This window comes from Ornithodoros turicata, chromosome 2 (genome assembly GCF_037126465.1).
Source record: "Ornithodoros turicata isolate Travis chromosome 2, ASM3712646v1, whole genome shotgun sequence".
Classification (NCBI taxonomy): domain Eukaryota; kingdom Metazoa; phylum Arthropoda; class Arachnida; order Ixodida; family Argasidae; genus Ornithodoros; species Ornithodoros turicata.
In genome coordinates, this window is record NC_088202.1 from 102,048,262 (window position 1) to 102,075,484 (window position 27,223).

The 27,223-nt window shown below is 47.5% G+C and overlaps 1 protein-coding gene and 1 long non-coding RNA gene across 2 annotated transcripts; one reads left to right on the top strand and one right to left on the bottom strand.

Annotated features, from left to right (window-relative positions):
* Positions 1 to 168: 168 nt before the first annotated feature.
* LOC135384920 (uncharacterized) lies at positions 169 to 4,221 on the bottom strand. The gene has a single exon (XM_064614102.1). The coding sequence runs from the start codon at positions 4,219 to 4,221 to the stop codon at positions 169 to 171; it is 4,053 nt and encodes a 1,350-aa protein (XP_064470172.1).
* Positions 4,222 to 14,687: 10,466 nt separating this feature from the next.
* On the top strand, positions 14,688 to 15,521 carry LOC135383900 (uncharacterized). Its single transcript, XR_010420136.1, has 2 exons — positions 14,688 to 15,104; positions 15,213 to 15,521. It is a non-coding gene; the product is annotated as an uncharacterized LOC135383900 (long non-coding RNA).
* Positions 15,522 to 27,223: the final 11,702 nt, after the last annotated feature.

Genomic DNA, 27,223 nt, shown 5'->3' on the forward strand with positions numbered 1-27,223 from the left:
TTCTTTTTTCTACATACTGGAGAGCACAAGCTTCCACGATTTCAGTCAGCAAAACATCACACAATTGACATCGTATACAATAATACAAACTTCAAAATCCGACACGTTGGGTGTAAGAAATATTTGTACAGCATATCACAATACACAGCGGCAGCACGGCGGCTGTTGTTACACACTACTGTCCGTCCACTGAACGACGTTGCTTGCCCGTTTCTTCGTGAGGTCGGTAAGTGGTGCCGCGAGGGAGGCGTAATTGATTACGAAATCCCGATAATACCCAGCCAAGCCCAAGAACGACCGAACTTGTTTCTTCGTCTTGGGTCTTGGGGCATCCTGGATCTTTTGCAAAATCGACTCCTGGGGTGACAGGTTACCCTTGCCGACAGTGTGTCCGAGGAATGGGAGCTGCTCGAATCCCAGTTCGCATTTGGTGGGTCTAATCGTCAGCCCAGCCTCGGCTATCCGTGTCAGGACGGCTTCCAAAGTTTTCGTATGTTCTTCCCATGTTGGAGTTGCAATAAGTAGGTCATCATAATAGTGATGCACATGGGGTATGTCTCGTAGAATGATACGCATCAGCTTGGCGAATACAGCGGGTGCTGTCTTAATACCGAATGGCATGTTCTTGAACTGATAATGTCCATTTGCTGTAGAGAATGCGGTAAGCTGCTTTGACTCAGGGCTGAGGGGTACTTGCCAGTAGCCCTTCGTCAAATCCATTTTCGAAAAATACTTGTCAGTCCCCACATCGGCTAGCAAGCAGTCTGCTCTGGGAATAGGCTCGGCATCAGATACTAGGTGTTTGTTGAGTTGGCGAAAGTCGATGCACAGTCGATTCGTTCCATCCGGCTTCTTCACCAGCAGCGTCGGAGAATTGTACGGAGAGTCTGAGATCTCAATGATGCCTAATTGTAGCATTTCCCTCACCTCCTGTTCCACGGTATGCCGCACCGCGAATGGCAACGGGTACTGTTTGGTGTGGATTACACGAGTTGTATTCAGCTGCAAATGACACTCGATTTCCGTGGTCTTGCCGGGAACGTCCGAGAATATTTCCCTGTGTTTTAGTAGGATTTCTCGCAGACCATCCTCTTGCACTCGGGTGAGTGAATCTGCGATTCGTACATCTTCATGCGTTTCTTTGCGTTCGTAGCTGAGCTCGGGCATGTTCACCTCATCGTTGGGCTCCGGCTCGTCTAACTCGACCACTGTCATAGTCACCTGAGGCGGTGTGGGCGAGGCGGTGTCTTTTCGCTCCTCATACTTCTTGAGCATATTAATGTGAAAAATCTTCTTCATGTGGCCTAGATCGACCAGATAATCAACGGCTCCTCGTCTTTCGGCGATGGGGAAGGGACCCTTCCACTGCATCGTTAGCTTGTTGGAGTCCGTCGGCAAAAGCAGCAACACCTTGTCACCAGACTTGAGTTTCCGTTCCTGTGCTCGAGCATTGAAATATCGGGCGTAACGCTCCGCAGATCTCTCCAACTCCTCGTGGGCGATCCTACAAGTTTCTTCCAGTCGGTTACGCAGGTCGAACACGTACTGGTAGGTTGTCTTCAATTCCGGCTCAATTTCTTCCCGGTCCCACAACTCTCGCAGTATAGTTAGGGGGCCGCGCACGTTCCTGCCGTACAGGAGTTCAAATGGGGCGAATCCCAAGCTTTCCTGGGGTACCTCGCGGTACGCAAACAGGAGCGGGGCCAGATAGCGATCCCAGTCCTTTGGGCGTTCGGCACACATGCGCCGCAACATTGTTTTCAGTGTTCCATTAAATTTTTCCACCAACCCGTTCGTCATTGGGTGATACGGTGTAGTGGTGAGCTGACGTAAGGATAGCAGCCGCGCCACTTCTTTCATTAAGTCCGACGTGAAGTTGGTGCCACGGTCACTAAGAATTTCCTCAGGAATTCCCACGCGACTGAAGATGTCGACCAGTGCCTCTGCGACTCGTTCAGTCTGTATACTTGGTAGCGCCACCGCCTCTGGAAATCGTGTCGCATAGTCCATAAGAGTGAGTATGAATCTGTTTCCCTTCGAAGATGGGGGATGCAGGGGCCCAACAATATCAATCGCTACTCTCTTGAAGGGTGTGTCAATGACTGGCATCTTCTGCAATGGTGCCTTGCCGGTCCTTCCCCGTGGTGACGTTCTCTGGCATATGCCGCAACTGGCGACAAAGCGTTTGGCGTCGGCCTGGAGACCAGGCCAGTAGAATTCGTTCAGAATTCGTTCCGCGGTCTTCCCGCTGCCAAGGTGTCCGGCCATCATGCCGTTATGCGCCAGCTCGAGCACTGACTGACGGTATTTCATCGGCACGACGAGCTGCAGCACTTGTTCACCGCCTTCCCGGGTGATGCAATTGCGGTAGAGTTTGTTTTCAATTATCACGTAACTCGTCTCACTCTTTCCTTTCTTTTTGTGTCGCTTAACAGTTCCTACCTCCGCAAAACACTTTTGAAGCGAGGCATCTTCTCTTTGATCTCGGGGGAAGTCATCTGCGTTGAGTCCCCTTCCAAGTCCAGGGACACTTAGTTTTCGAAAACGGCTTTCCCTGTCCTTCGCTTGCAGTCTCGTAGTGACCGCATGAGCTTCTTCGCCCGCGGCGCTCGCGCTGTCGTTTGAAGGAGGGGGGCTGTGTCGGACCCCACTTGTACATTCTTCTTCGCTTTCACGCGAGTTATTAGCTGAGGAAATCGTGTGTACTCCCCGCACAGTCGTTGTTTCGCTGACTTCCTCCCAGTGAGGATCAGGGTCTTCGGCGCTTCGTGCCCCTTCTATGTTGCCCAAGACAAGGTCGTACATCGGATTATCCATGCACCTGGCTTTCACTCTACCCGTGAAAAATGGGGTCTGCACATAGATGTCGGCTTCGGGGAGCATTCTTACGGTATGGTCGACGAGAAAAACTGGATGTACGACGCCTGTCAGCTCCTCCTCATTAATTAGTTCCTTCCGTACGATGATGGTATTGCAACCGGTGTCCCTAAGGACGTTTATAGGGCGATCATGGAGCTTCCCCTCTGTCACTGGCAATTTATTCATACTGTAGGGTCCCTGTTGACCAGACACTGCGGTCTGCACTACGGGTATCTTAACGCCATTCTTCAATTCGACGAATCCCTCTTCAACACACAAAGACACCGATTCCTTTGTGGCTTCCCGTCCTGGTCCCCTTGTCTGGTCTTCGTTTCGTGCCCGGCAATTCCAGCTTGTGTGGCCGATGCGACCACATTTGTGACACTTTGGTGGCGGACCTCTAGCTGCGGGGCTGCGACAATCTTCGGGGCGATGCCCAACCCGGTTACATATGTAACAACGCGGCGGCTCTCTTTCGTTTACCTCTACTCGCTTGTTGAATGATACGCCTTTCCGTTCCAAGTGTCCCCTACTTTCTTCTTTAACTCCCTTCTGTTTCTTCCCGAAGTTTCTGAGGTTATGAGCCTCTACGTATTGCTCGGCTCTCTTGATCAATTCCTGAAGACTTTCTCCTTTGCGTTCCCTCATATAGAGCGATAGCCTCTCTTCGCAGTTGCTGAACAGCTGTTCTTTTAGCAATAAATCCTTCACTTCGCTGTAGCTTTTCTTAGTGCTCGATAGTTCCATCCACCTCTCCCAGTAATTATCAAGGCGGGCTACAAACTGGGAAACAGTTTCGCCGTCTTTCGGTCCTGAATCCCTAAACTTTTCGCGGAATCCTTCTTCCGTCATTCGAAACCGATGCAATAGGGCCTGTTTCACCTTGTCATACACAACACAGTCGGCCGGAGCCATTCTTCCATATACAGCTAATGCTTCTCCTGTCAGACAAATACTCAGTGCACTTGCCCACTGATCCCGGGGCCACTTCTGCCCTTCGGCAACCTTCTCAAATCTGATGAGGTAGGCGTCCAGGTCGTCCTTCCGCTCATCGAAGGGGGGTAATAGCTTGTGGGGACTTAGCCCCTGAAACTTTGCGGATCCTGTGGTCGTCATATTTTCTGCGCTTCCACATCCCTGGCCCCTAAGTAGGATTAATTCTTTTTCTTTCTCCAGGTGTTCCAACTCTAGTTTTTTCAACCTTCCCGCAGCTTCAGCCTCTTCCTTTTTTCTTTGTCGCTCCGCTGCGCGTTCATCGCGAGCTCTGTCATGCTCTAGTTTCACCCATTCCTGGAGCTCCTTTCCTTCGAGGCCCAGACTTTTGCCCACTAGCACTAGTTTCTCTATGATTTCCGTGTCCATAATGGAACCTACGGTTTATGCGAACGGTCACACCAGCTACTTCAGACTAGCACCTTCCTCTCCGTCTCAACGTGTGTGGACAGCCCGTCCTGTCGCGGACGCCAGATAATTTTATATGTCACGGAAACCTGGTGCGTTCCCGGGATGCTGTACCACTGGGACTTGCGATCGCACCAGGTGAAATACCCTCCGTAGGTTACCCCTAGATAAAGGTAGGACGGATACACTGGCGAAAGTTTTCCGGCCGCACAGCGGATACTCAGCAACACCGTTCCGGACAAATAAATGTAGAAGAGAGTGGTCGGGCTGTCCTATGTCAATCGACACACGTCCCCATGCGTCACACAGTGAGACAGAGGAGGGAGGCTAGTAAAATTAACAACAACATTTAATTTTACGGTTGAACAGTTAACTAAACGGTTTAACATTGAACGGGATTCCGCTGCACGGAATTGCACACAAATGATCTCGCGGGGAAACTACAATATCAATTCGACAATCTAATTACAGCAATCGCGTAACAATTTCGATTCAACTAACAAAGTTCTTGCAAATGGTGATACAAAAGTCTTATCTGTATGAGGAAGTCGGTGGCAGTCCTGACGATTCCTTCGATGATTTCTCCGTTGATCCCACGTGGTCCAGTGTCGGATAGGGTGGTGATTCGCACTTCACTTCACTAACTTAGTAGGCACAGACACAATAATAACTTGAAAATTCTACATGCTAGCGTGGGTAACTTAGAAGGCTGGTGTGGCCACGTCCGATTCCTTGTCACATTTTCTACGACTGCCCCAAGTCGAAGTCTTCCCTCTCTTTTTATGTGTTCGGTTTGTTTGTTTGTTTCTCACTGTACCTGCCGCTGTCAGGGGACAGGTGTTTTGCGTTATATCGGCACCTATTCGGCTCCTTTGCCTCCAACCCTAAACGACAACAGGCTTCTCTAAGTGCAGGAAGTGACATCTTGTTTACGGCATTCCACTTAATAAAGATAAATGATTGACTGGTGGGGACAATGGGAGACGACTCTCCTTTTTGACTTTTCGGCGCCCGGCCACCGTCTAATCACAATGCGTAGGCCCGAGTGCTGGATCCGCTGACCGTCGGACATTTGAATTCTTCCGCCAATCCTTTGGGGCCGCCTATAATGACACTGTGTCGGCGAGCGAAGGCCGAGGGAGGGGAGTGACGGAGCCACACATAACCCCCAGGTGTATGCGGGCGTCAAACAGTTTGGGGAGGAAGCAAGGTCAACATTCCCAAAATATGAAGAAAGACCAAAGATACCAAATGCCGGCTTTTGTTACATACACCCACACCGAAGTTTCGGTTTGCACTCAGCTGCATGCGACAGTCCCTTTAACAGCTCTCTGCAGCATGGTATCGCACTTGTTAACACCGTATTTGTCATATTATAAGTTGAATTTCCCTGCGTGGAAACCATTCATTTATTATTTAGCGATTATTTAATGCTGCTCTGGTAATCATTACAAAATTGCAACTCCAGCAACGCAAGAGCTGTACGTCATGTAAGCGACGTTATGTGATAGAGCCGTCGAGTGCTATGCGATACCGTTGTCTCGTCATTGTTGGTCGGCGAGCATTATCGTAAGGGGTGTCCTCGGTGTGCCGTTCCTAATAACACTGGACTTTGCTCCCACTTCTCGCTACATTCAGCACATTTCGTTGGCCTTCCTCCCATTGTAACATTCAGTTAACAAGATCCGTGACTCAGGGAAGATATAGAATTCCACACAATATAACCTGGGCTCCTCTGTGACCGCTTCGCACAGTCCAGCAACGGTGTGTGCAACAGGAATGTGCGGTAGAATTCGGTAGGCATGATTTTCTTGGCACGAGTAACGCCAGAAGGGCCATTAGTCCTGAAGCGGTGAAATCAGCTTCCGCTGTGTTCCACAGAAACAGCACAGATAGAGGAAGACAGTTCATGTAATTACACGAGGGCGTCCCATAGCTGATATTAACGTATTTGATGGAGGAGGAGGGGAAAGAGCAGTGGGTCTGCGATATATTACGGTACTGTATAGCATGATTCCGTCTTGGCACACACGTTTTCGACGAAAAACCCTTCCTTCTTTATAAACACTTCTGAAAGAAACGCTGCTAGTACTTCATTCAATGTATTGTTTCGAGGACAGTTTTAGGGAGGCGCTGACAATGGAGGATTTCATTTTAGTGTTCTTTTAAAGTATGCAGTGCATCTGCAATGGTCATTCCAAATCAACGTTACCAACAAGCCAAGAATGCACTCTTCTAGAAAGGTTATCAGTGAAACATAGTATCATTCCCTCGAGACCTCGCCTGGTCACGTAAAGTTACTTTTTGTATCAGCTCCCAATCACTCATTTGGTCAGACTTGTGCCCGTTACCGAAAAAACGGAACTAAATACCGTTACCCGTTACTTCAGGAAAAAGTAACTAAATACGTTACTCGTTACCAACATACAAAAGTAACGAGTTCTCGTTACTCACAGGTAACGAGTTACTTTTACGTTACCGCAGCATAGTTAAAGGAGCCAACGAACATGCCATCACTTGCCTTCGACTCTTAATGGGGAATTGCACTTCAGAAGAAGCTGATACTCGAAATTTGTCGTCCGTCCTTCGTGTTCCGTGTCTCTCGGCCCGTTACCATGAGTCTATATCAGTTTACCTGGACCTTCTCACTTGTTTCCGAAGTGGGGGTGATCGGAGTTTACGAAAACACAAGAAAAAACACTGGTTCTCGTGCCACCGATTACCAACGGTTCCCAAAAACAGACGAGGGGCTGCGTCATAATTTAGAGCGCTCAGAAGCTCAGCAAAGACAAGAAAAGGCTAGAAGTCGAAAACGCGGTTTTTGTAGCCATAGCACAATTGGTGGCCATTCTTGGGAATGAGTGGTGGTCGAAGATTACGGAAACAAGAGAAATGACAACAACACATCCAGCGAGGGACTGCAATAATACTTTGAGTTACACGTCATGCAGGTCAAATCTGCATGCATTGCGCCACACAGAGTGCCGAAATGTGCTGCCCGGCGCTGAAGAAAAGGAACGAGTAACGTCAGGAACGAGTAACGTCAGTAACGAGTTACCAATTTTTGTAACTGATTCCGTTAATATTACCATTTTTTTAAAAAAGTAACTGAATCGTTACTTCGTTACCAAAAAAAGTAACCGTTACCAAGTAACGAGTTACTTGTAACGAGTTAGGCACAACAGTGCATTTGGTTAAGTAAATAGAGAGTTTTCAGGAACCGCGTGCGCGCGCCCCATACGTTCGGTCGGTCGAGCGGGCGCAACTACGCATGAGCAGATCCTGTGCATATCACTATCATGAAACGCTACCGCGGAAGTGCCCTTGCCGAACGTGAAGTTCATGACGGTGTCCCTGCTCTCAGAACGTGTTTCACGTCGTGACCTCTGACGCGAGCCGCGCGAAGGAGAAATGCCCACTTGGGACTGAAACGTCTTCTGCGCGTCGTTCTGCGGATGTGACACTGTCCTACTCCTTGCGTGAAAACGTTATGCAGAGTTCGGATCTTAAACCATAATAAAATAAGAAGAAAAAGAAACGTTACTGTTACCGGCCTGAACTGGATTCTCTCTTACTTTATTCTTTTTTTTCTTCTATCGTTGATACTTATGCGCGCGTGTGTAGAATATGTGAAGCCAAGTACCACAAGCCGATATGACCGTCGTGTCCGGTTCGCCATTATCGTAGAGAAGTACTCGACATGCTTAGCCAAAAGGTTACCACAGAAAACGAAAAAGAAGAGATCCCCCCTCTATCAGGGGTCGTGCAGCAAACATCTCTGCTATCTAGAGGAGATGTTTTCCTGCTGGCACACGGCTGATATTTGACAAGGGTACCGGAGGACAATCTAGAGTCAATAGAGAAAGTGGGATCTTGGCAAGCTGCCTCTTTTGCTGCTATGCTCCGCTTTGTATTTCACTGCAGCCGAACCGATACCTATAGCACAGTCCAGAACACTCCGCACGTGTAGTATTTCTCGGAGTAATATGGCTCCTCATCCAGTTAGGATCGAGGTTTTTCCTCGACACTAGTTTGCGCTATGTAAACAGCACGAATTCCAGTGTTAATCAGTGTTAAACCAAGTTGATCAAGGGTTTCGCGCCATATCAGCCGTCCACACCTGTGGATATGAAATTTGAGTCCATTGTGCTTGCTGTGCGTGGTTACAAGATAACAGCGATGTGACCCATGTCTTACGGAAGCTGAACTTTGTTACGCATTTTTTATGAGAAATTCGTTTTACACATTTATTCGGCGTGTGTACTAGCAAAATATTATTATATATATATATATTATATTTAATATATATAATATATATTATATTATTATTCGGCGTGTATTTACAGAAATGCTCGGCGTGTGGCGCTTGAAAGCCGCGAAAGACGCCAGTCGACGAATCAGCGAGTGCCGGATTGCCGGTCGTAAAACTAGAGCGCGATGTCGGGTGGTAGCACGCTTGACCGGCAATCAGGGAGGTCGAGGGTTCGAGTCCCGCCTCTGGCACTTGCTGACCACTGTCAATTGCTTGTCCTTCAGATCATTGCTTGTGCGTTGATGTTGCTTAAATGTTGTGTTTGTTTTAATTGTTTATTCAGCCCCTGCAATTTCCCTTGCCTGGGTGCGTCCTCTGGTGTTTTAGGAGTATTGTACGAGGGGCGTTCAAGTCAAACCGGAACTTTCTGTCTCCTGAGTGTACAAATGGCTCGCGCTACTTCTTTTTCATCATTTTCACACGCGACAGGCCTCCGCGTTCACCACGTGGTGGTCCAAAGTTTGTGCAAAACAGAAGACACGTGCTGGACAAGATGGCCGACGACGAGGTGAGCGCGCACATCGAACAGCGAATTGTCATGAAGTTTCTCGTGAATGAAGGCGTAAAGTCATCTGAAATTCACAGAAGACTTCAGGCTCAGTATGGCCACGATACACTTAGCCGCAGCAAAGCGTTTCAGTGGTGGAAACGGTTCCGAGACGGGCGTACATCAGTGCAGGACGATCCCGACCGGGGCGGCTCAGAGCCCAGTGTCAGAGTTCCTGAGAACATCCAACTTGTGGAGCGCCTGATCCTCAAGGACCGACGGATAACATGTCTCGAACTGGCTTGAAAGACGGACCTTTGTGTGGGAACGTTGAACACTATCATTCATGAACACCTCCAGTTTCGGAAAGCAGGGCCTCATCCCGAAAGGAGTCCTCCTCCTATAGGACAATGCACGACCTCATTGCGCGCATCTCACGACAGGCACCTTACAGGAACTTGGCTGGGAGTTGCTGCCACTGCCATCTTACAGTTCAGACCTCGCCCCCAGCGATTCCCATGTCTTCAAGCCACTGAAGGCGTTCCTTGCGGGCCGCCACTTCGGCTGCGACGACGAGGTCAAGAATGCGATCTGATCATGGCTGCTACGCGCCGGTAAGGATTTCTACGTTGCTGGCATCCAAGCCCCCGTGAAGCGCTGGGACAAGGGCATTAGTGCAGCCTTGAGATTACGTTGAAAAATAAAACTAATTTCTTGGCTGTAAGTTCATTTTACTTTTGCGAAAAATGAAAAGTCCCCGTTTGACTTGAACACCCCTCGTATATACATTCAACAAACCAAACGTAAAATGAAATGAAAATTAAACGGAGTGGAGCCATGTCACAGGTAGACAAATGCAGACGGAGATATGACGATATGTAGACAGACATATGCAGACGGTGGGAGGGGAAACATCGATTTAAAAAATAGGGTGCTGTGGAGATAAATGATATTTCCGAAATATCCTAGTTCGTAATTTAGAGAGATAGCGCGTTGCATTTAAGTAGTGCGGTGTTCTCGTAATGGTCGGATACTTTTTTTTGGTTGGCCTCTTACATCCAGCTCAAATGCGAGCGAAACCGGTATACCTTCACGTGAAGGTGGGGAAGTTCACTACAGGTCTCGAAATGAAGACTTGAAGTGAATATATCCAAACTGACTTCAACTCAACCAATGCTCGATACGTAACTCCTTTACGACATGCTTTAAAGGTTGGTTTAGAGGTACTCGGTCACGTTATATTACTTCTATTCGCTGCGAGATCAAACAGCATCGCCACCTTGCGGCTGCTCAATGAACTCATTCGTAATACGGCTGTGCTCCATCTCAACAGCCAAGTTCTGGAGCCGCCATCGCAGATACGACCACGTAGCAATGTGGACTGTAGCAATGAGGGGAGGTAAACATATTACGTCCATCACTGTATGTCGGAATTAAACAAACGTGATGTCGCGTGGGACATAAACACCAATATAAATATGCACACAAATAAACACGAGGTACTGCCGACACAAAGGTACAAAGGTACTGCTGACTTTGACTAAAGGCTTTTGTGAGGCAAGTGATAAAATTATTTGGTAACACTCTACGTAGCATACTTTAAATGTCTCCCACACATTAAAAAAAAAAAAGAAAGCAAGAGAGGGGGGGGGGGGTGATGTCGAGGTAGCTTGCCGTTGTTGGCCGCACTCAAGTGGGCATCGTCACGACTACAGCCAAAAAAAAAAAAAAAAAGGAAAGTGGGAGTGGGGAGTTGAGGACTTCAAAGTGATGCATAGGCAGGATGACCGATACTGAGGGGACGGAGGTACACTAGAGTGCAGCAAGAACTTCACCACATAGCCCGCCGAAGGCCAACCACTGCCAATCACTTTTAATTCGTGGAAAGCGTAATAAAACATAGCGCGACAAAAAATAACTGCATCAGTGTAACAAAAAGGTGTTCGCCTACCGTTTTTGACAAATCAGGAGTGGAGGAGAGGAACGATATCATTCGGATTTCGTTGGCTAGCTGCATGCGATGCAGTCAAGATTCAAGATTGTGCACAGTTCCGTTATTTGGGTAGCTGTGAACCGTTACTGGAACCGTTTACCGAAATGTTCCAAGATGGTGCCAATCGCTTCGGTTCAGTTCCGGTTCGATCAAAAAGAGAAGTTAGTAACGGGTTTCGGTTTTCGGTAACGGTTCGAGTTCGACTCTCTGGTTGCAAGACCTTGCGTTCCCGCTGGTAGACGGGGCAGTCCATAAATTGATGAAGTGGGTCAGCTCACACAGTGCATGTGGCACAGAAGTCTTAGCCAAGGCGTTGCCTGGTAACTGGGGTAAACATAACGTTCAGCTGCATGCAATGAAGAAGGTGTTGCGGAAGGCCATGAAGAAGCGACAGCGAGAGAGACGGATCCACGGCGTGGAACAGAGAGTCATGGCGTGCATACGCAGAGATCTCCTCTCGTGTGCGCAGATAGGGTGATTTCATCTCAATTCAGGCAAGCCCGTCCGTCGAGGTCCTTCGATTTTGCTACATATTTTTTGTGTGAAAGCCACATCTTTGTGATGAACATTGGCACAAATCTCGAACTTCAAATCGGACCGGATGCAGAGAAAAAAATTGAAGCCCGCAGGACGGTGCCGCATCGGAGCGCACGACGGAGCACTCGGGCCGAAGTTTGAGACAACCCTATGCGCCCTACGTACAAGTGACGGGGACGACATTTTTTCTACCCGTTCTCTACATACTGGACTGTAACTGTGTGGCATACGCTGATACCTACTACCGCCCTTTCGCGTGAGAAAAAATCGCAAAAACGCCGTAGAGCGCGTTTTTGCGCGAACTTTGTCGCCTTCCTGTCGGGGAAGTAGACAATAGACGAAAATGATTTTTACACTGAAAGATAGCCCAGTAAGTGCTATTTCTAACGGTATGCTGTTAAAGATTGTGAATGATAAAGCTAAGGCGGTATGAGGGAGCAAACCGGGATCACCATCGAAGAATACGCTGACTTCACGGATCGATTTCTCGAAAACCCCACCTTTAATTTTCTCAAAAAAAAAAAAAAAGAAATCATGTATCCATCATTCTATTGCCTTTCAGGCGGTATAAATTTTGTAGGGACTAAAAACATTTGACAACCATAGCGGAGCGAAAAGGCGACACATGGTACGCAGTGACATCTCACAGGCGTACGGATGGATTAATACGGTCTTTGTGGCAATAAACCACGAGATACTTTCTTATTTTTCATCATTCATGGTCGGTGGTGGTTAACGTTCGGTTGAGGAAAATTGGATCCTCTTTCGAAATAAACTAAATGAGCTGATTGACAGACACGTCCCATCAGTTGTAATAAAACCATCTACGTGTGCTCCTTGGTATTCAAATGACCTAAGGAAGCTCCGCAATAAGAAAAAGCGCCTCTACCGGCAAGCCAGACGAGCTGGTACTGAGTCCGCGTATCACGAGTGTACTGGTACACACGCTGGTACTGAGTCAAAATATCACGAGTGTTCGACCGAGTACATAAGGGCTATTCCACGGGGCTTACCTCTATGTTATCTAATAACCCTCGGAAATTTTGGAAAATTATTAATCCACCGGCGCGCGATCCCATCCGCCTGACTAACCCCGACGGATCCGAGCAATGTGTGACGCCGACTGTGCGACTGTCTTTAACGAAGCCTTTGTCAGTGTGTTTACGCATGACGACCGTCAAAGTTTCCCCCGTGCTCTCACATCCACCGACGCTTTCACTCCTATGCCCAAAATTGTGGTCTCCCAGCCCGGGGTACTTAAGGTAATTGAGAACATGAAATTATCGCACTCTTGCGGATTTGATTCCATCAACTCTAAGGTACTTAAAAATACCAAAGAACCCTCGTCCATGTTCCTGACCTTCCATCTTCACGCAATCACTTGAACAGGGGCACGTGCCCCACGACTGGCGACAGGGCAAGGTCGTCCCCTTTTTCAAAGGCGGCGATACGTCATCTCCCCTCAATTATCGTCCCATTTCCTTAACTAGTATTCCGTGCAAAATTATCGAACACGTAATTTACTCAGCTATCTCGTCTCACCTCGAGGGCAACAATTTCTTTTTTGCTCAACAACATGGTTTTCGTAAGGGCTTTTCATGCGAAACCCAGCTCTCCCTATTCACCTTTGATATCCTCTCCAATATGGATCGTGGAGTCCAAACAGACGCAGTCTTTCTGATTTTAGAAAAGCATTTGATTCTGTGTCACATTCAGGTCTTGTACACAAACTTTCGCTCCTTAACCTACATTCCGACGTCTTTAACTGGACCGTGAGTTCCCTTTCTAACAGAGCTCGAACAACCATTGTAAACAACTCCTCTTCGGTCTTCCTCCCTGTTTCTTCGGGTGTACCCCAAGGTTCTGTTCTTGGTCCTCTTCTATTTCTTATATCTATAAATGACCTCAATCTCATCCTGCATCAGGCTCTTCGCCGATGACTGCGTATTATACTGTGCTATTAAATCCCGTTCAGATCAAATAACCCTTCAGCAAGACCTTGCGTCAATTTCCAACTGGTGTTCCTTTTGGCGTCGTACCTTAAATACTTCCAAGTGCTGCCACGTTCCATTTTCTCGCTCTAGGTCCCCCCCTCACCTATCAATACCACATTGACGAGTCGGTTGTCAACACTTCTGATAACTACAGGTATTTAGGGCTTCATTTCTCATCAAATCTTTCCTGGTCAGATCACGTTCATACCATTGTAAGGGATGCAAATCGTAAACTTGGCTTCATACGTCGTAACCTTAGGCCTGCTCCCCCGGACGTCAAACGTCTTGCTTACCTAACCCTAATTAGGCCCAAATTAGAGTATGCCTGCAGCATATGGGATCCCTACCACTCAACTCTTACGGATCTTCTCGAGTCCATTCAAAATCGTGCAACCCGTTTTATTTTGTCCAACTATTCATGTGTCTATATTACCTTGTTAAAGTCATCCATCTATCATCCCCCTCTTGCACTCCGTAGAAGATACTTTTGTTTGTGTCTCTTTCACAAGTTTTACTTCAATCAAGCCATCCGACCCTCTTTCATTGCACCAGCACACTACGTTTCCGCCCGGACTGATCACACATGCAAAGTTGAGCATATCCATTGTCGTTCATCCCAGTTTCTCCATTCCTTCTTTCCACATTCTATTGACATTTGGAATGACCTTCCCCAATCCATCGCCACCATCTCTGATGTTTCTGTATTTCGTGGACAGTTGTGTTCCCTTTTTGAATTATAAAGTGTGTTTCATTTACTTGTATTATTTTGTTTGTGTGTTACTGAACACATGTAACCTCGCGTGCTAGTTGATATTAATATATTCATTATGTGATGTATAGTTCTTGTTGTATTATTCTTTCACCCCCCCCCCCCCCCCCCCCTCATGTAACCCCCTCGCGGGCATTTGAGGTATTCGCATAAATAAATAAAATAAAATACACCGCAGGTGTGCGCTAACGTTTGTATATCTACGTTACCATTTATTTCCTGCGTTCCTACATGCAAGCGAATAATCCCAAACTGTTTCTTGTACCGTCGGGCGTATTCCTATTTCCGCAGTCGCGAGATACGTTAAGTTACGAGTCACGTTAAGAGGACACAGGTTGACAGACAGCTATTTAGTATTTATTCTTTACATGTATTTTGCTCTGTTCCGCGTACAAAATGTATTTCACATGACACGTACAAGGTGGCACTGGACATCACGAGGCTCGTGGCTTGTGAGTCTATGATTTCAGGGGCATAAGATCACAAAATTGAAGTAGATGAACTGCATGCATCACGAACCAGCGGGTCTGGACTACGGAATGTTCGGATCCTGAAGCCAGGCCCAATCACTCAGGCGGATACATGTCGATGACGCTTCTTGCTAGCAGGACGTCTTCATTGTCAAACCGTCTATTTCATTTCTTATACCACACGTGGGAGGAACGAATGCCTGCGAGGGGATGGACCGTCCCCCACTCCTCCTTTCTTGCTTCTTGGAACACCGTGATGTCGCTCGACGGAATTTCCAGCAGGTGCGTTGAGTGATTTTTCTCTTCGAGAACACGGACGAAATCAGCAGGTGTTCGAATAGCTGCCGCAACTGTACACCGCAGGTTGTGTAAGCTTGCCATATGTTTCAGGGAACTGCCAACACCATCGCAACCATCTTTGCCGTGACCACTAGCAGAACACAACCATCTCACAAGCAGCCTGTTCTTCGTCATCTCGTACAGCTGATACCTATTCTTGAAGTGCGCAGCTGCACCGTCTGAGATATAGATGAGATGCGTGAACACAGGTAGAATTTCTTCCAGGGCCTCAACTATCCTGTCCAGGGCTAGTGCGTGCGCCGTGTCATGGGACATGTCGTCGCTCACCGTTGCGAAGCTCGTTGTCGACACAGGTGTTGTTGCCACGCAAGTGAATAAAGAAATTTGATCTGTTTTCCAGTACCGTCCCTGGACCTCGCTTGATATATTCACTGACCAGTTCTCGGCAAAATCAAAGTGCAACACGACATGACGTCGTTCGACAAGGTGTTTTTCGTTCCAGATGGCGTTCCTCTGGACGTTGCGTATGTGTTCGTGCTTGATGTAAACAGCGGTGCATTTCCTGACTTCCTTAAGAAATTTTGGTGCTTTTAGCGTCTTCGTTAAGAGGTCTCCATTTTCCCAGACTGCTAGGTCAACGTCGTCGTCCCGGTGTATCTTCAATTTCTGCAGAGAAATCTTTTTGGTCCCTGCGCAACGTGTGCAGTCTTGGGAAAAGCAGGCATCTTGAGGCAAAAGAGCAGACGACAAAAATGTGACGTCATTACTCGCACAAACCTTCCCTGACCGACCTTCGAAGGAGAGTGGAATCGAGCTAACTAACTTGTTACTCGACCTTGTTTGGGACCCAGGTACTGACGTCATCGAGTAACTCGACCCGGTTTTGAAACGCCGCTCTGAGTACAATGCTTCTCCCGAGTTAACTCGAGTATGTTTAGGAACGCGTATGTTATACAAGAAGGGTATTGCTTAGGCTCCGTTCACACAGGGCAACCTTTTCAAGCAACTATGAGCAATTTTGGAGTTACTCTCAGTCGACCGACATCGGCAACTTCCAGCAACTCGAGTTGCTGGGAATCGCTCGGAGAAGCTGGAAGAGCTGAAAGAGTTCGCCATTGTTGGCCTCACAGAGGCAGGCAACGTCACGACTAACGCTCTGAGGGTATGCGCGTCCTGTGCCGACTTCTAAGTGAACTGTGCCGACATACGTCTGACAACGTCTGGGCAAAACACAGGAAAAACCCCAGGCAGCACAGCCGGCACTGGAATTCGACCCCGGGCACCTCCCGGTCCCGACGTGACATGGCCAGCACGCTAACCCTGGGTCACGTGAGCTGGTCTCGGCGACCGAAATCTTCAGAAATTGCTGCACCGGCCAGTCAGTGAGAAGGAGCCATGTTACTTCCGACGTGCTCCAAATGGTGTGAAAAAAAAAAGGGAAAAGAAAGCCAGACGTGATGTTATTTTGATCGTTCCGTACTACCTGGCATTGGTTTCTCTCTTTCTTTCTTTTTTTTGTTAACTCCACGCTAACATATCAATAGGCATTTGTTAGGCATATCAATAGGCGCTAACGTAGGTTTGAATAATGCCAGTTTGTGAAATGGCACCATGAGTTGGATTCGAACTCATACCTTGCGATTGCCGTAAGGATGCTTGTGGGTGGGGCTGCCGAGTTCCTCTGTGTGAACGCGGATATTGCACCGTCACGAAGTTGCTCAGAAGACGTTGGTTCGAGTTGCCCCAAGTTGCTGGAAAAAGGTTGCTCCGTTTGAACGCAGCCTTATGGCTGTGGGATGTAACGTTGAGTCGAGTAAACGTAGAAAGGACGTTACTGTGGAAGAATTTGTTATGTCGGAGAGAGAGTTCATTCCTGTCACGTCGCGTGCGCAGATAGAATGAAAACAAAAAGACATCATGTCGAGTGTGCGGGGTATTAAACTTGTTAGCATGACGGAACCGTTTGTTATCGTTACGAGATATATCTCGAAATTCTGAAACGAAAGTTGCCACGAATTATCTAGTAAAGAAACTCGAGACGATCACAATGACAACTCAAACTTAAAAATTCGAGACCTGCAAGGACGTAGAGTGAAGAGACGGAGTCTAAGTGACCGTATTTTTAAAAAAAATGAACCGGAGGGACAACTTTTGTATGTGTTCAAAATTATCAATGTTGGATTCCGCATGGGGATCCCACACACTGCTGGCATACTCAGGAGCTGGAAGAACAAACAATGTGTACGCAATCAATTTAGTCTGAGGCAAGGCATGTTTCAAATTGCGCTTTAAGTACCGAAGTTTACCAATTGCCTTTTGTGTTACCTTGTTTGCACGATAATTACAGTTCAGATTCCAAGAAATAATTACACCTAAATATTTTTATTCAAGCACCCATGGGATAGCAACGTTCTGCAAATAATAGTTGAAGATTAACGGGTTTTTCCTTTAGCCAACAACAATTTAAGATAATGAATGGGGAGTTTCCAAAAAGAAAGACAGCACGGACATGCCAGCACCTTTGTTCTAGTTTAGGTACATTTACCAGGAATCACACCAGCAGCAAGGCATGCACTTATAGTTGCAACTGATTGTTAATATCCTTGTAAATCACAGTCAGCTGCGTACAACATGAATGTTACATCACTGTGACACACTGTCGTTAATATAAATCATAAACAAGAGGGGTCCCTATACAGAACCTTGTGGTAACAGTTTTTTTCTTTGTTTGTAAGGAAAAAAAAAAGAGAGGAGAAATTGAGCTCGTCTCCCGACTTGTTCTGCTACTCCTAACAAATTCCCAGCCCCCTCCCCCAAAAATACGTGGTATTTTTGGTGGTGTAGTTTTGGTAATACGTGGTATCACCACTAACAGTCGTTAGTGGTGATAAGGTAGAGTACATCTGTACATATACTGTGATGGGTTGGACAGATAAGTTTCAACTCATCTTAAGACGGAAGCGTTATCTTTCTTAACTTTAGCATTTACTTTGGATGTGTAATTGAAAGGTACCTTCATTAATTTTAATTAATTTGCTAATTCGCATAAACGCAAAAAATATTGGCGATGAGCTTCGGCGACCCTTAACAACATGTACTTGGTTTCATCCACGAAGATAGCTTCGTGTTTCTTTTTTTTTTAAGCTTGGCGACCGTTACGTGGGAGGCCCTGTACATAAAACACATGGGCAAAATAGAAACAATAATAACTTACAACAATAACGAAATCAACGAGGATCAAAGTAAGAGAGAGAAAAGAAAAACGAAGTACACTTGTTCGACATACCATTAACAGCTAGGCTCTACAGTTAGGTGAAGAAACAGTGGAAATTCTTACGTTTTCAACAAATTATTTAAACATAAAAAATCTGTCAGCGAAGAAGTGTGAAAAGCATCATGCAGGAGAAGGTTCCTGTCACCGGTTGTTCGAGAGAGAGAGAGAAAAAAAAACATATTGAAAACTGCCGGTTTGGGTGACGAAGGGGAGAAGTGACCAACAGTGACTCTGTCGTGTATGGGGAAATGCCGAAGGAGAAAGATATTTATTAAGACTTAAGAGGGATGTCACTGCTGTTGTTTACGATATTATACAAACATTTTCATCAATAATTTTTTCTTCTCCGGACCGGTATCTTCAATCATAGCTGCAGGAGAGTACTGCCTACTATATTAAAGATTTTCAGCTTTTATCGCTTCAATAGCGCAGTTTTCAACTTCATTTTTGGCGACACTCCTCTGTATATGCTTTTCTGGCATAAAGGAAATTAACTTATTATAATCTATTACATATAAAATACAGACCGCCTTGCTTTGATTACTTTCTAACTTCGTGAGCCTACCCTCTATGGGATTCCCAGCTTTTTGAGGTGTGGAGGAACACAATCTAACTGAGGTGTTCGTTGTCTGGGTCACCAAATGTAGAGGATATTGTTCTTCCTGTATACATGAGTCCTGATCGGCGATGACGGAACGTTCCGGAAGCCCGGATGTGCCGGGGAGCTTCTCAACCCGTGGCCTCACTATAAGACGTCACGAATGGAACTGAAGCTTCTCCTGGTGGTGCGTGTCCGTAGCTGCGTGACATTGTCGTTGTCCGCGGGCCGCCACAGAGGCACATTCGAACAATTCTCTCACTAACAGTTTGTATGCCGCCATTTTCGTTTAAAAAGATGGTGAGCCTGGAATGAGTGTAAATAAAAGTTTTCAAGTTGCGGATGAATATATGTTATTTATATATATGTTCCAACTAAATGTGAAAGTCACGCTCAAATATTTTTACTGAATGACGTTCTTCAAGGGTCGGAACATAACTGAATATGTGAAAAACAAAAGTCGTTTCTTTTCTTGTAGTGTTCAGAAAGACTGTTTTCTTAATCGATTGTCATGTGTCCTACACCATTCCGAAATTAAACTTGGGTTATCGTTTAAAAGAAACTGACCTGAGGGTTAATGTGGTTGTACAAAATAGAGTCGTCAGCGTCTAATTGGACAGGAACTGAAAGCTTATCCACGACATCATAAAAGGAATGAGGTATGGGCTTGTTCGGCTGCCCAGAGGGCGACCTCGTTCACTGCCATCAATGCCACCTGCGGTGGCGAGGATAAGTTATTCCCAGCGTTTACTTCAGTTATTTCATCAGGCATTGTACATATTCACTGATGTAGGTCGAACACAAGACATAATTCGCGCGACTACATGCGAAATCGCCAACATCTTCATCTGGACCTGTAGAATATAATGGAAAACTTTTCCTTCGCCCCCGACCAGCGAAAAAAGCCGGCGCCACTGTCGCCGTGCCAAATTCTAGCCGAACGTCCCTATGAGAACTGACCTAGGACCGACCCGTGTGGGATGCCAAACTCGACAGGTAGCCTTGATGATACTACTTTTGGGCGAATGGGCGAACAGTGGGGCGAATCCATAACATACCGAGACTGTACTCTGATAGCCAGTGATGGCCAGTAGTTAACTACATGTAGTTAAACTACTAGTTAAACTGCCTGAATGTAGTTAAAAAGTAGGTATCAACTACTTGCAGAAATGTAGTGGCGACTACTAGTTAAACTACTATTTCTAATAGTTCACTACAGTATTTAGATTACTGCAGGCGCCAACTACTTCCGATTTTGCACTGAAAGCTTTATGGCCCGATTGTGCTTCCGACTATTACCTTGAGCTACTTGTTTGATGAGAACGGAGGCGCATGTGTACTAAATCTTCACTTTTAATGCTTGTCTAGTGAAGCCTCATTTGCATGAACTTCCATGATAGGCAAGGCTGAGCGACGGGCAAGACACGTAAAGAGCCTTCGTCTTCGTGTTTGTTTACGTGTCTTGCCCATCGCTCAGGCTTGCCTATCATCGAATTTATCCACCAGCTAGCCTGCATTTACGCCATTCTTGCATGAACTTCCATTGAAACCGCATAAGAAGGCTACGTGATCGATCACCGTGGCCAAGCGTAAATATTTTGCGGTCCACAGTGGCGCATTCGTCACCCACTACAATATTTTATTGTGTGTGTGTCTCGTATTCATCTGTGACGAAGGAGCCTGAGTGTAAATCTCGTACATGGTCCGTCGTATGTTGTACGTACCTTTATAGCGGAAGCTTTCACTCCATAGAAAATATTTCTCAGCAAGCTCTTTTGTCAGCGCATAATATACAAGAGACAGGCAGTGGATTTTACGACAGTATGTGAATTAAGCGTCGTAGGCACGAGATTATATTTTAAATATAATTATCATTGCTTGTGATTCATATTTAGGTGTCCAAGAACACTACAAGGGATGGGTGTTGATGGACAACGTTAAGTAGTTATAGATGTAGTTAAAATACGTTGCAGTAGTTAAAGAAGTAGTTTTAACTACCCCATCTCGAAGTAGTTAGCAGTTATAGTTAAACTACTGTAGAAGTAGTTAGTGGCCATCACTGCTGATAGCGATCCTAGAATACCTCAAACCCTACGGAGTGTCTGCGGTTCAGAGGGAAATTGTTTACAGAAGAGAGGTTGACGTATCCTCCATGGCCTACCAAAAATCTAGCGTCATTCTCACCTTCTCTCCGGGCCAGTCTCTGCCCGCTGAGGTGAATTTGGGGTTTACGTCGCATCCCGTAACTGAATATATATCTCCTCCTACTCAGTGTTTCAAGTGCCAGAGGTTTGGGCACTACGCCAAAGACTGTCGTGGGACTCATCGATGTAAAATCTGCGCGGGATCGCACGACTTTTAGGATTTCACGTCCCGACGCGAGCCCAAATGTGCCAACTGCGCGGAAAATCACGTGGCGTCATATGTGGCATGCAGGATCGCCAGAGCTGCTGTGCAGCCCATGTCCGTAAGGTTGCACACGGCGACGGCAATGTAAAAACAACAGCAGCGGCACGCCCTAACCCGAGTTACGTTAAGCAACAGTCGGACTGTAATCCCTCGTCTTCATCTCTCGGACACCCTCCTCACCATGCGCCCCCCCCCCCCCCCCCAATAGAACCAAAATCGCGGCAGCTCAAGATAAAAAAGTCTTTCGCTGAAGTGGTCGTGACCGACACAGCTGGTTCCAAACCTTTATCTGTACTTCCGGATCCAGCCAAAGGTTCCCTGGAAATGTTACGCCCCACGCGTCAGGAAGGACGTGCGAGACGAACTGAGAAGCAACCTAACCGGGACAGGCAAGGTCGCGACTCTTTCACCCCGCTTTTGCCGCTCATCTTGGCCGCCTTCCGATCGGTTCTAAAGCTTATCCCAACAGCTGCTGAGCTGCCTGAGGTGCAAGCGTTGCTCATGCTGGAAACCCTTCTGAGTAGCTACCAACAAACGTGTCCTGTATCCACCAATGATGGCATATAGACACTCCGGGTCTTGCGTCTTTCAGTGGAACTGCAACGGTCTACAGAACAAGTTAAGCGACTTTCGAAATTTTGTCTTCAGACACCGGATGCCCCTCCTTGCTCTCTGCGAAGCACGTGTGTCCGCCTCTTTCAGACTCTCAAGTTATGTTATCTATCGCTCTGAGAAACACACTGGGTTCAGCAGGGCGATGCTCTGCGTAAGAAAAGGCGTTCCAGTACTCTTTTTTGTTCATCTTCCGATGACCACTTCGAATATGTTGTGTGCAGTGTCCGTCTTCACGGTCAACAAGTCGCTGTTGCTTGTGTTTACATCGCTCCCCCAGTACGCATCGAAGAACGCGAGTTCGCGTCGTTTTTTCGACTGCTTCCTCAACATTTCATCGTGTGTGTGGACTTTAATGGCCATGGCAACGTGTGGGGAAGCCAACATTAGGATGCGCGGGGTCGCCTCTTACAGAAGTGCCTAGAGACTTCTGGTGACATTGTTTTGAATGATGGTTCCCCGACTTTTTTTCGCGGGCCGCCGTACTCCAGCTGCTTAGATGTCACTAAGTGCCCTGCAGCACTTGCCCCAACACTGCACTGGATGCCTGCTTTGGATACCATTGGTAGTGACCACCTGCCAGTGCTCGTATCCCATAGAGGGATACAAGGTCTTCCTAACAAAAGGAGGTTTATAAATTGGCAAGTTTTCAAGTTACGGGCAGAAGAATTGGCCCCGTCGTCCGGAAACCTGGAAGATTTTACACAGGCTTTGGGGTCCAGCCTCTCTATGGCAAGCAAGCAAATCTCTGTACTGCCAATGCACTTCTTTGCCGATATTGAATTTGAACGCCTCAGAGCAATACGACGTCGAGCAGAGCGACGGTTCCGCAAAACTGCATGTCCTCGAGACTACAATGACGTCTGTAAATTACGATGCCTTATACACAAACACCTTCAACGCCTTGGTCGAAAGACCTGGAGGACGTTCTGTTCCTCCCTTTCCCCTTATACGCCGACCTCAGGAATTTGGCAGGTGATCAAGACCCTCAGCTGCCCTGCTGTTGCACAGGAGACGCCCTTTCGAGCACTGGCGCTTCTCCAGGACGTACTGGAATTAACTGTTGGCGACGTCTGCTCACTCGCTCATCCTGTGACGCTCCTTAGGTGACGCTCACAAGCAGTCTGCCGAAGATGCTCTCAAGGTAGTCGACTTCCACTGCGGTGCTTGCGAGCCTCTGATGGACCTAGATTTCTCCTTCAACGAACTACAGCCTGCAATTTCTGTCGCAAAGAAAGACACATTTCGACATTTCGATAGTACATCTTTCTCTTAATTTAGTTATCCTGGAATCATGAATTAGCCAGCATTATGCATGTGGAGTTCCCTGTTGTATATAGAGTATGTATTGTGTTTCGTGTACCACACTAAAGGCCACGGCTGTTTGTGGGCACTTTAAATAAAATCAATCAATCAATAATAAACCTCAAACTCAAATCTTGGAGGGACGGAGTCGTACCTGACATGTGGAAGACTGGCCCCGTAATCCGGGTGCTGAAACCAGGAAAGTCACCAAGAGAACTGGCATCGTTTCGGCCTATCAGCCTCACTAGCTGTCTCTGCAAACTTGTTGAAAGGCTAATCCTGAACCGCCTCGACTGGTTTCTGGAATCCCGAAGCCTTCTGATCCAGCGCAGGCTGGCTTTAGACGGGGACGTAGCACGATGGACTGCGTGATTAATGTGGTATCCCACGTGGAGCAGGCTAGTGCTGGCGGCCTCCTGACGGTTGCCGTTTTTCTGGATGTCAAGCGAGCCTATGACACCGCAAGTCACAGTCACGTGCTTCATGGACTTTTTACTATGGACGTCACGGGGAGAGACCTTGGGTGGATCTCTGACTTCCTACGAGACAGGTCCGTATACGTGAAAACCTCAGAAGGCGAAACCCTTCATCACGGTAGAGTAGCTGGTGTCCCACAGGGAAGCGTCCTTAGCCCGCTCCTGTTCAACGTTGTCATGGCCGAACTGCCCTCTCTCCTGCCACGGGGCGTCAATGTTAGCTTGTACGCTGACGATATTTGTATCTGGTCTTCTGGAAAGCAGTGGCCAGCACTACAACGCCGCCTGAAAAGCGCGCTGGACATTGTAGCCTCCTTCCTGGCAGAGAGAGGTATGGACCTGTCCCATGAAAAGTCTGTGGTTTTGCCCTTCACACGCCGCCATTTGAGAAACCTTCAGCTCTACATAAGTGGGCACCCAGTGAGGCGCGTTACGCACGTCAACCGGTTCCTTAGTCTCATCCTCGACCGCATCTTATCGTGGAGAGCAGAAGTTCGCTACTTCAAAGACAGGGCATAGTCCCGACTGAATGTTCTGCGCTACCTCTGTGGTACCCGGTGGGGGCTCACTTCTAGGGCTCTTTTCGGTCTTCACCGGTCCCTTGTACGTCAGGTGCTGGTTTACCACCTTTCAGTACTGCATCATCTCTGTCCCACATCTGAGCAACTGCTGGAGACCACTCTTGCGAAGAGCATCAAGACGTGCCTCGGCGTCCACAAGTCCACATCGACTGCTCTTGTCTTCGCGGAAGCCTAGGAGCCACCTGTACCCATCATGAGGCTCGATCAGTCTCTTAGCCACTACATGAGGCTGGCAACTCGCCACCATCGACACCCTTTAGTGCGCGCTTTGATTCGTCGTCCACCGTCTGGGTACAGCCAAGCCGTTCTTGCCCACCGAAGCATCGTCCCCAAGCACAAACCTCTGCCGAAGCACCCTGACCCACTCTGGGCCCTGCCCACACCCCCTGTCCGTGTCGACGTACCTGGAGTGCCCTGGAAGAAAGCTGCGTCGACGGTTGTTCTACGGCAGCTCACCTTGGCCGTGCTTGACAGCGATAGAGGGAAGATTCAGGTTTTCACCGACTCATCAACGACGCGTTCCGGCTCTGCTTGCACCTATGTGATCCCGCAGTTGTCAGCTGAAGGATGTGCAAGACTCTCACACCGCACGGCGGCGGCGGCGGCGGAACTGCACGCGATGCGTATGGCGCTTGTCTTCATTGAATCCTCTCTATCCCCAGCTCAGTGGTCCATCTACATCGACTCCGAAGCCGCCTTACAAGTCCTTCTCTACTCTACAGGATCAGGATGTCTGTCTCCAATGGTGCATGATGTCCTTGAAGTGTACACCTCTGCCGTATCACGGGGACATGACATCCAGTTGCAGTGGGTTTCTGGCCATTGCGGTGTCCCCGGAAATGAGGCTGCGGATGCAGCTGAAAGGCGTGCCCATCTAGCGCGTGGTGTTCGCACGCACCCCGTCTACTTCACAAGAGGGGATGCAAAGAGCACGGTAAATGCAGTAGTGAAACGTCTGAGGGGGGAACACTGGCGTCGATGCGTCCCAGTTAACTCACTACTGCACAAAGTGGATCCAGACCTGCAGTTTTTAATGCTCCCAGCGCTCTTCCGGGCCGTTACCTCCATTATTCACCGGCTCCGTCTCAATGTGCCATATACCGGCCGCCTCCTCTTTAAACTTCGGAAGGTTTCCACACCGAATTGTTCTGAGTGCGGGGTTTTGGAGGACACAGAGCATGTTATCGAAGCCTGCCCTCGATACAGAGCACCTCGTCTTTCCCTTGAGGCTGCACTAGCCCACCTCGACAATCGCCCTTTCTCCGTTGGGAAGGTTCTAGGTTGCTGGCCTGCCCAACACCAGGTGCCGGCATTGCGAGCTCTTGTGAACTTCCTTACCGCTTCGAACTTGCTTGACACTCTGTGACAACTTCGGTGACATTGTGTTCGACTATATCTGACATTGTGCAGTGAGTGTTTCTCGGCGTCTAACGTCTCTCCCTTTCCTTTCCCTGGTTTTCCTTTGTGCTTTATCCTGCTACACCCACTCTACCCCTTTCCTGTTCCACCCCTACCCCTTTCCTGTTCCTGTTTTTTTTTCACCCACAAACGCGTTTTGAAGTAGGTCGGGACCAACCTCACCATATTTTTCTTTCTTTTCCAATCCAATCCAATACTACTTTTGTGAATTTCTACGTATACTGTGAAAAGCAGTCATGGGTAAGTTACTACAAAAAGTCACACTTACAAAAAAAAAGTTACAGTCACAGTTAGCCTACAAAAATACTCACTGAGTAACAGTTACTCTTATTTTAAACGTAACTAGTTACAACTACAGTTACCGTTTTAAAAGGTCGGATAAAGGTAACCTTCAAAAACTTTGTTTTTGCATTTATACCGTGTAGTATGCGGAGGATTTCCCATGGTCGCTAACAGCACGGTGTGAGTTAGTCTGGCCATCCTGGATGCGTATGAGGTGACAAAATGCGTGGAATTCCTGGTTGGGAAAAACGGCAGCGTATACCTGAAGCCTCGGCAAAACGACGCGAGAGAACTGACGTGTTGTAAACATTGCCATAGCTGAGTAACTCCGTTACACTTACATTTTGCAGTCACTTTAACCAAAAGCGGTAACCAGTTACACTTAGAAGTTGCTCTTCTATAAAGTAACTATAGTCAGTACTGCAAAAAGTACAGTCGACCCGCGTTTATCCGGACGGCTTCGTTTCCTGTGAAAATGTCCGGATAGCGGGGGAACCGGATAAGTGAAACACGAAAATCCAGAGTGATCCTAAAAAGGACATCTTTATTAACCATTACACAGAAAACTATCCATTGTCATCTGTTTCATTCTAATACACGCATCCAGTTCTTGCAAACCTTTGCAAATGGCATTGACCTGCGAAACATTGTTCTGTTGCCCGAAAAATAATAGCGCTGTTCTCAGTGCCGCCTGCGCATTTTCTACTGTCACAGCTGGTGCATCCACGCTTTCATCGTTACTTTCTTCTTAAACACTATCGTATGCGACGACACTGACGATATCGTCATCTATCATTGCTGCGCAGGGGTCCTCGTTGCGGACCTTCTCAGTCTGAAATGACCAGACTGCTCCGTGGATTACTTTTGTGTAACGTGCAAAGTCCGAAAGGGAGAAAATTCTTCCTAGCAACACCGTCTTTGTGTCAGTAAAAAGGAAGCCACGACCAGGGTTCTCGACCTCGCTTGACTAGGTGTGGGCCAAGTGTCATCCTGGATAATGACCGGATAACTGAAGCCGATTATTGGGTATTAGTCACTTCTGTTCCCTGGAATTCTCGTCTGAGACCGGAAGCTAAAGTCCGGATAAACGAGGGCGAAATACATGGGGAGAAATACGTCTCCATGCTTTTTTGTCCGGATAGCGC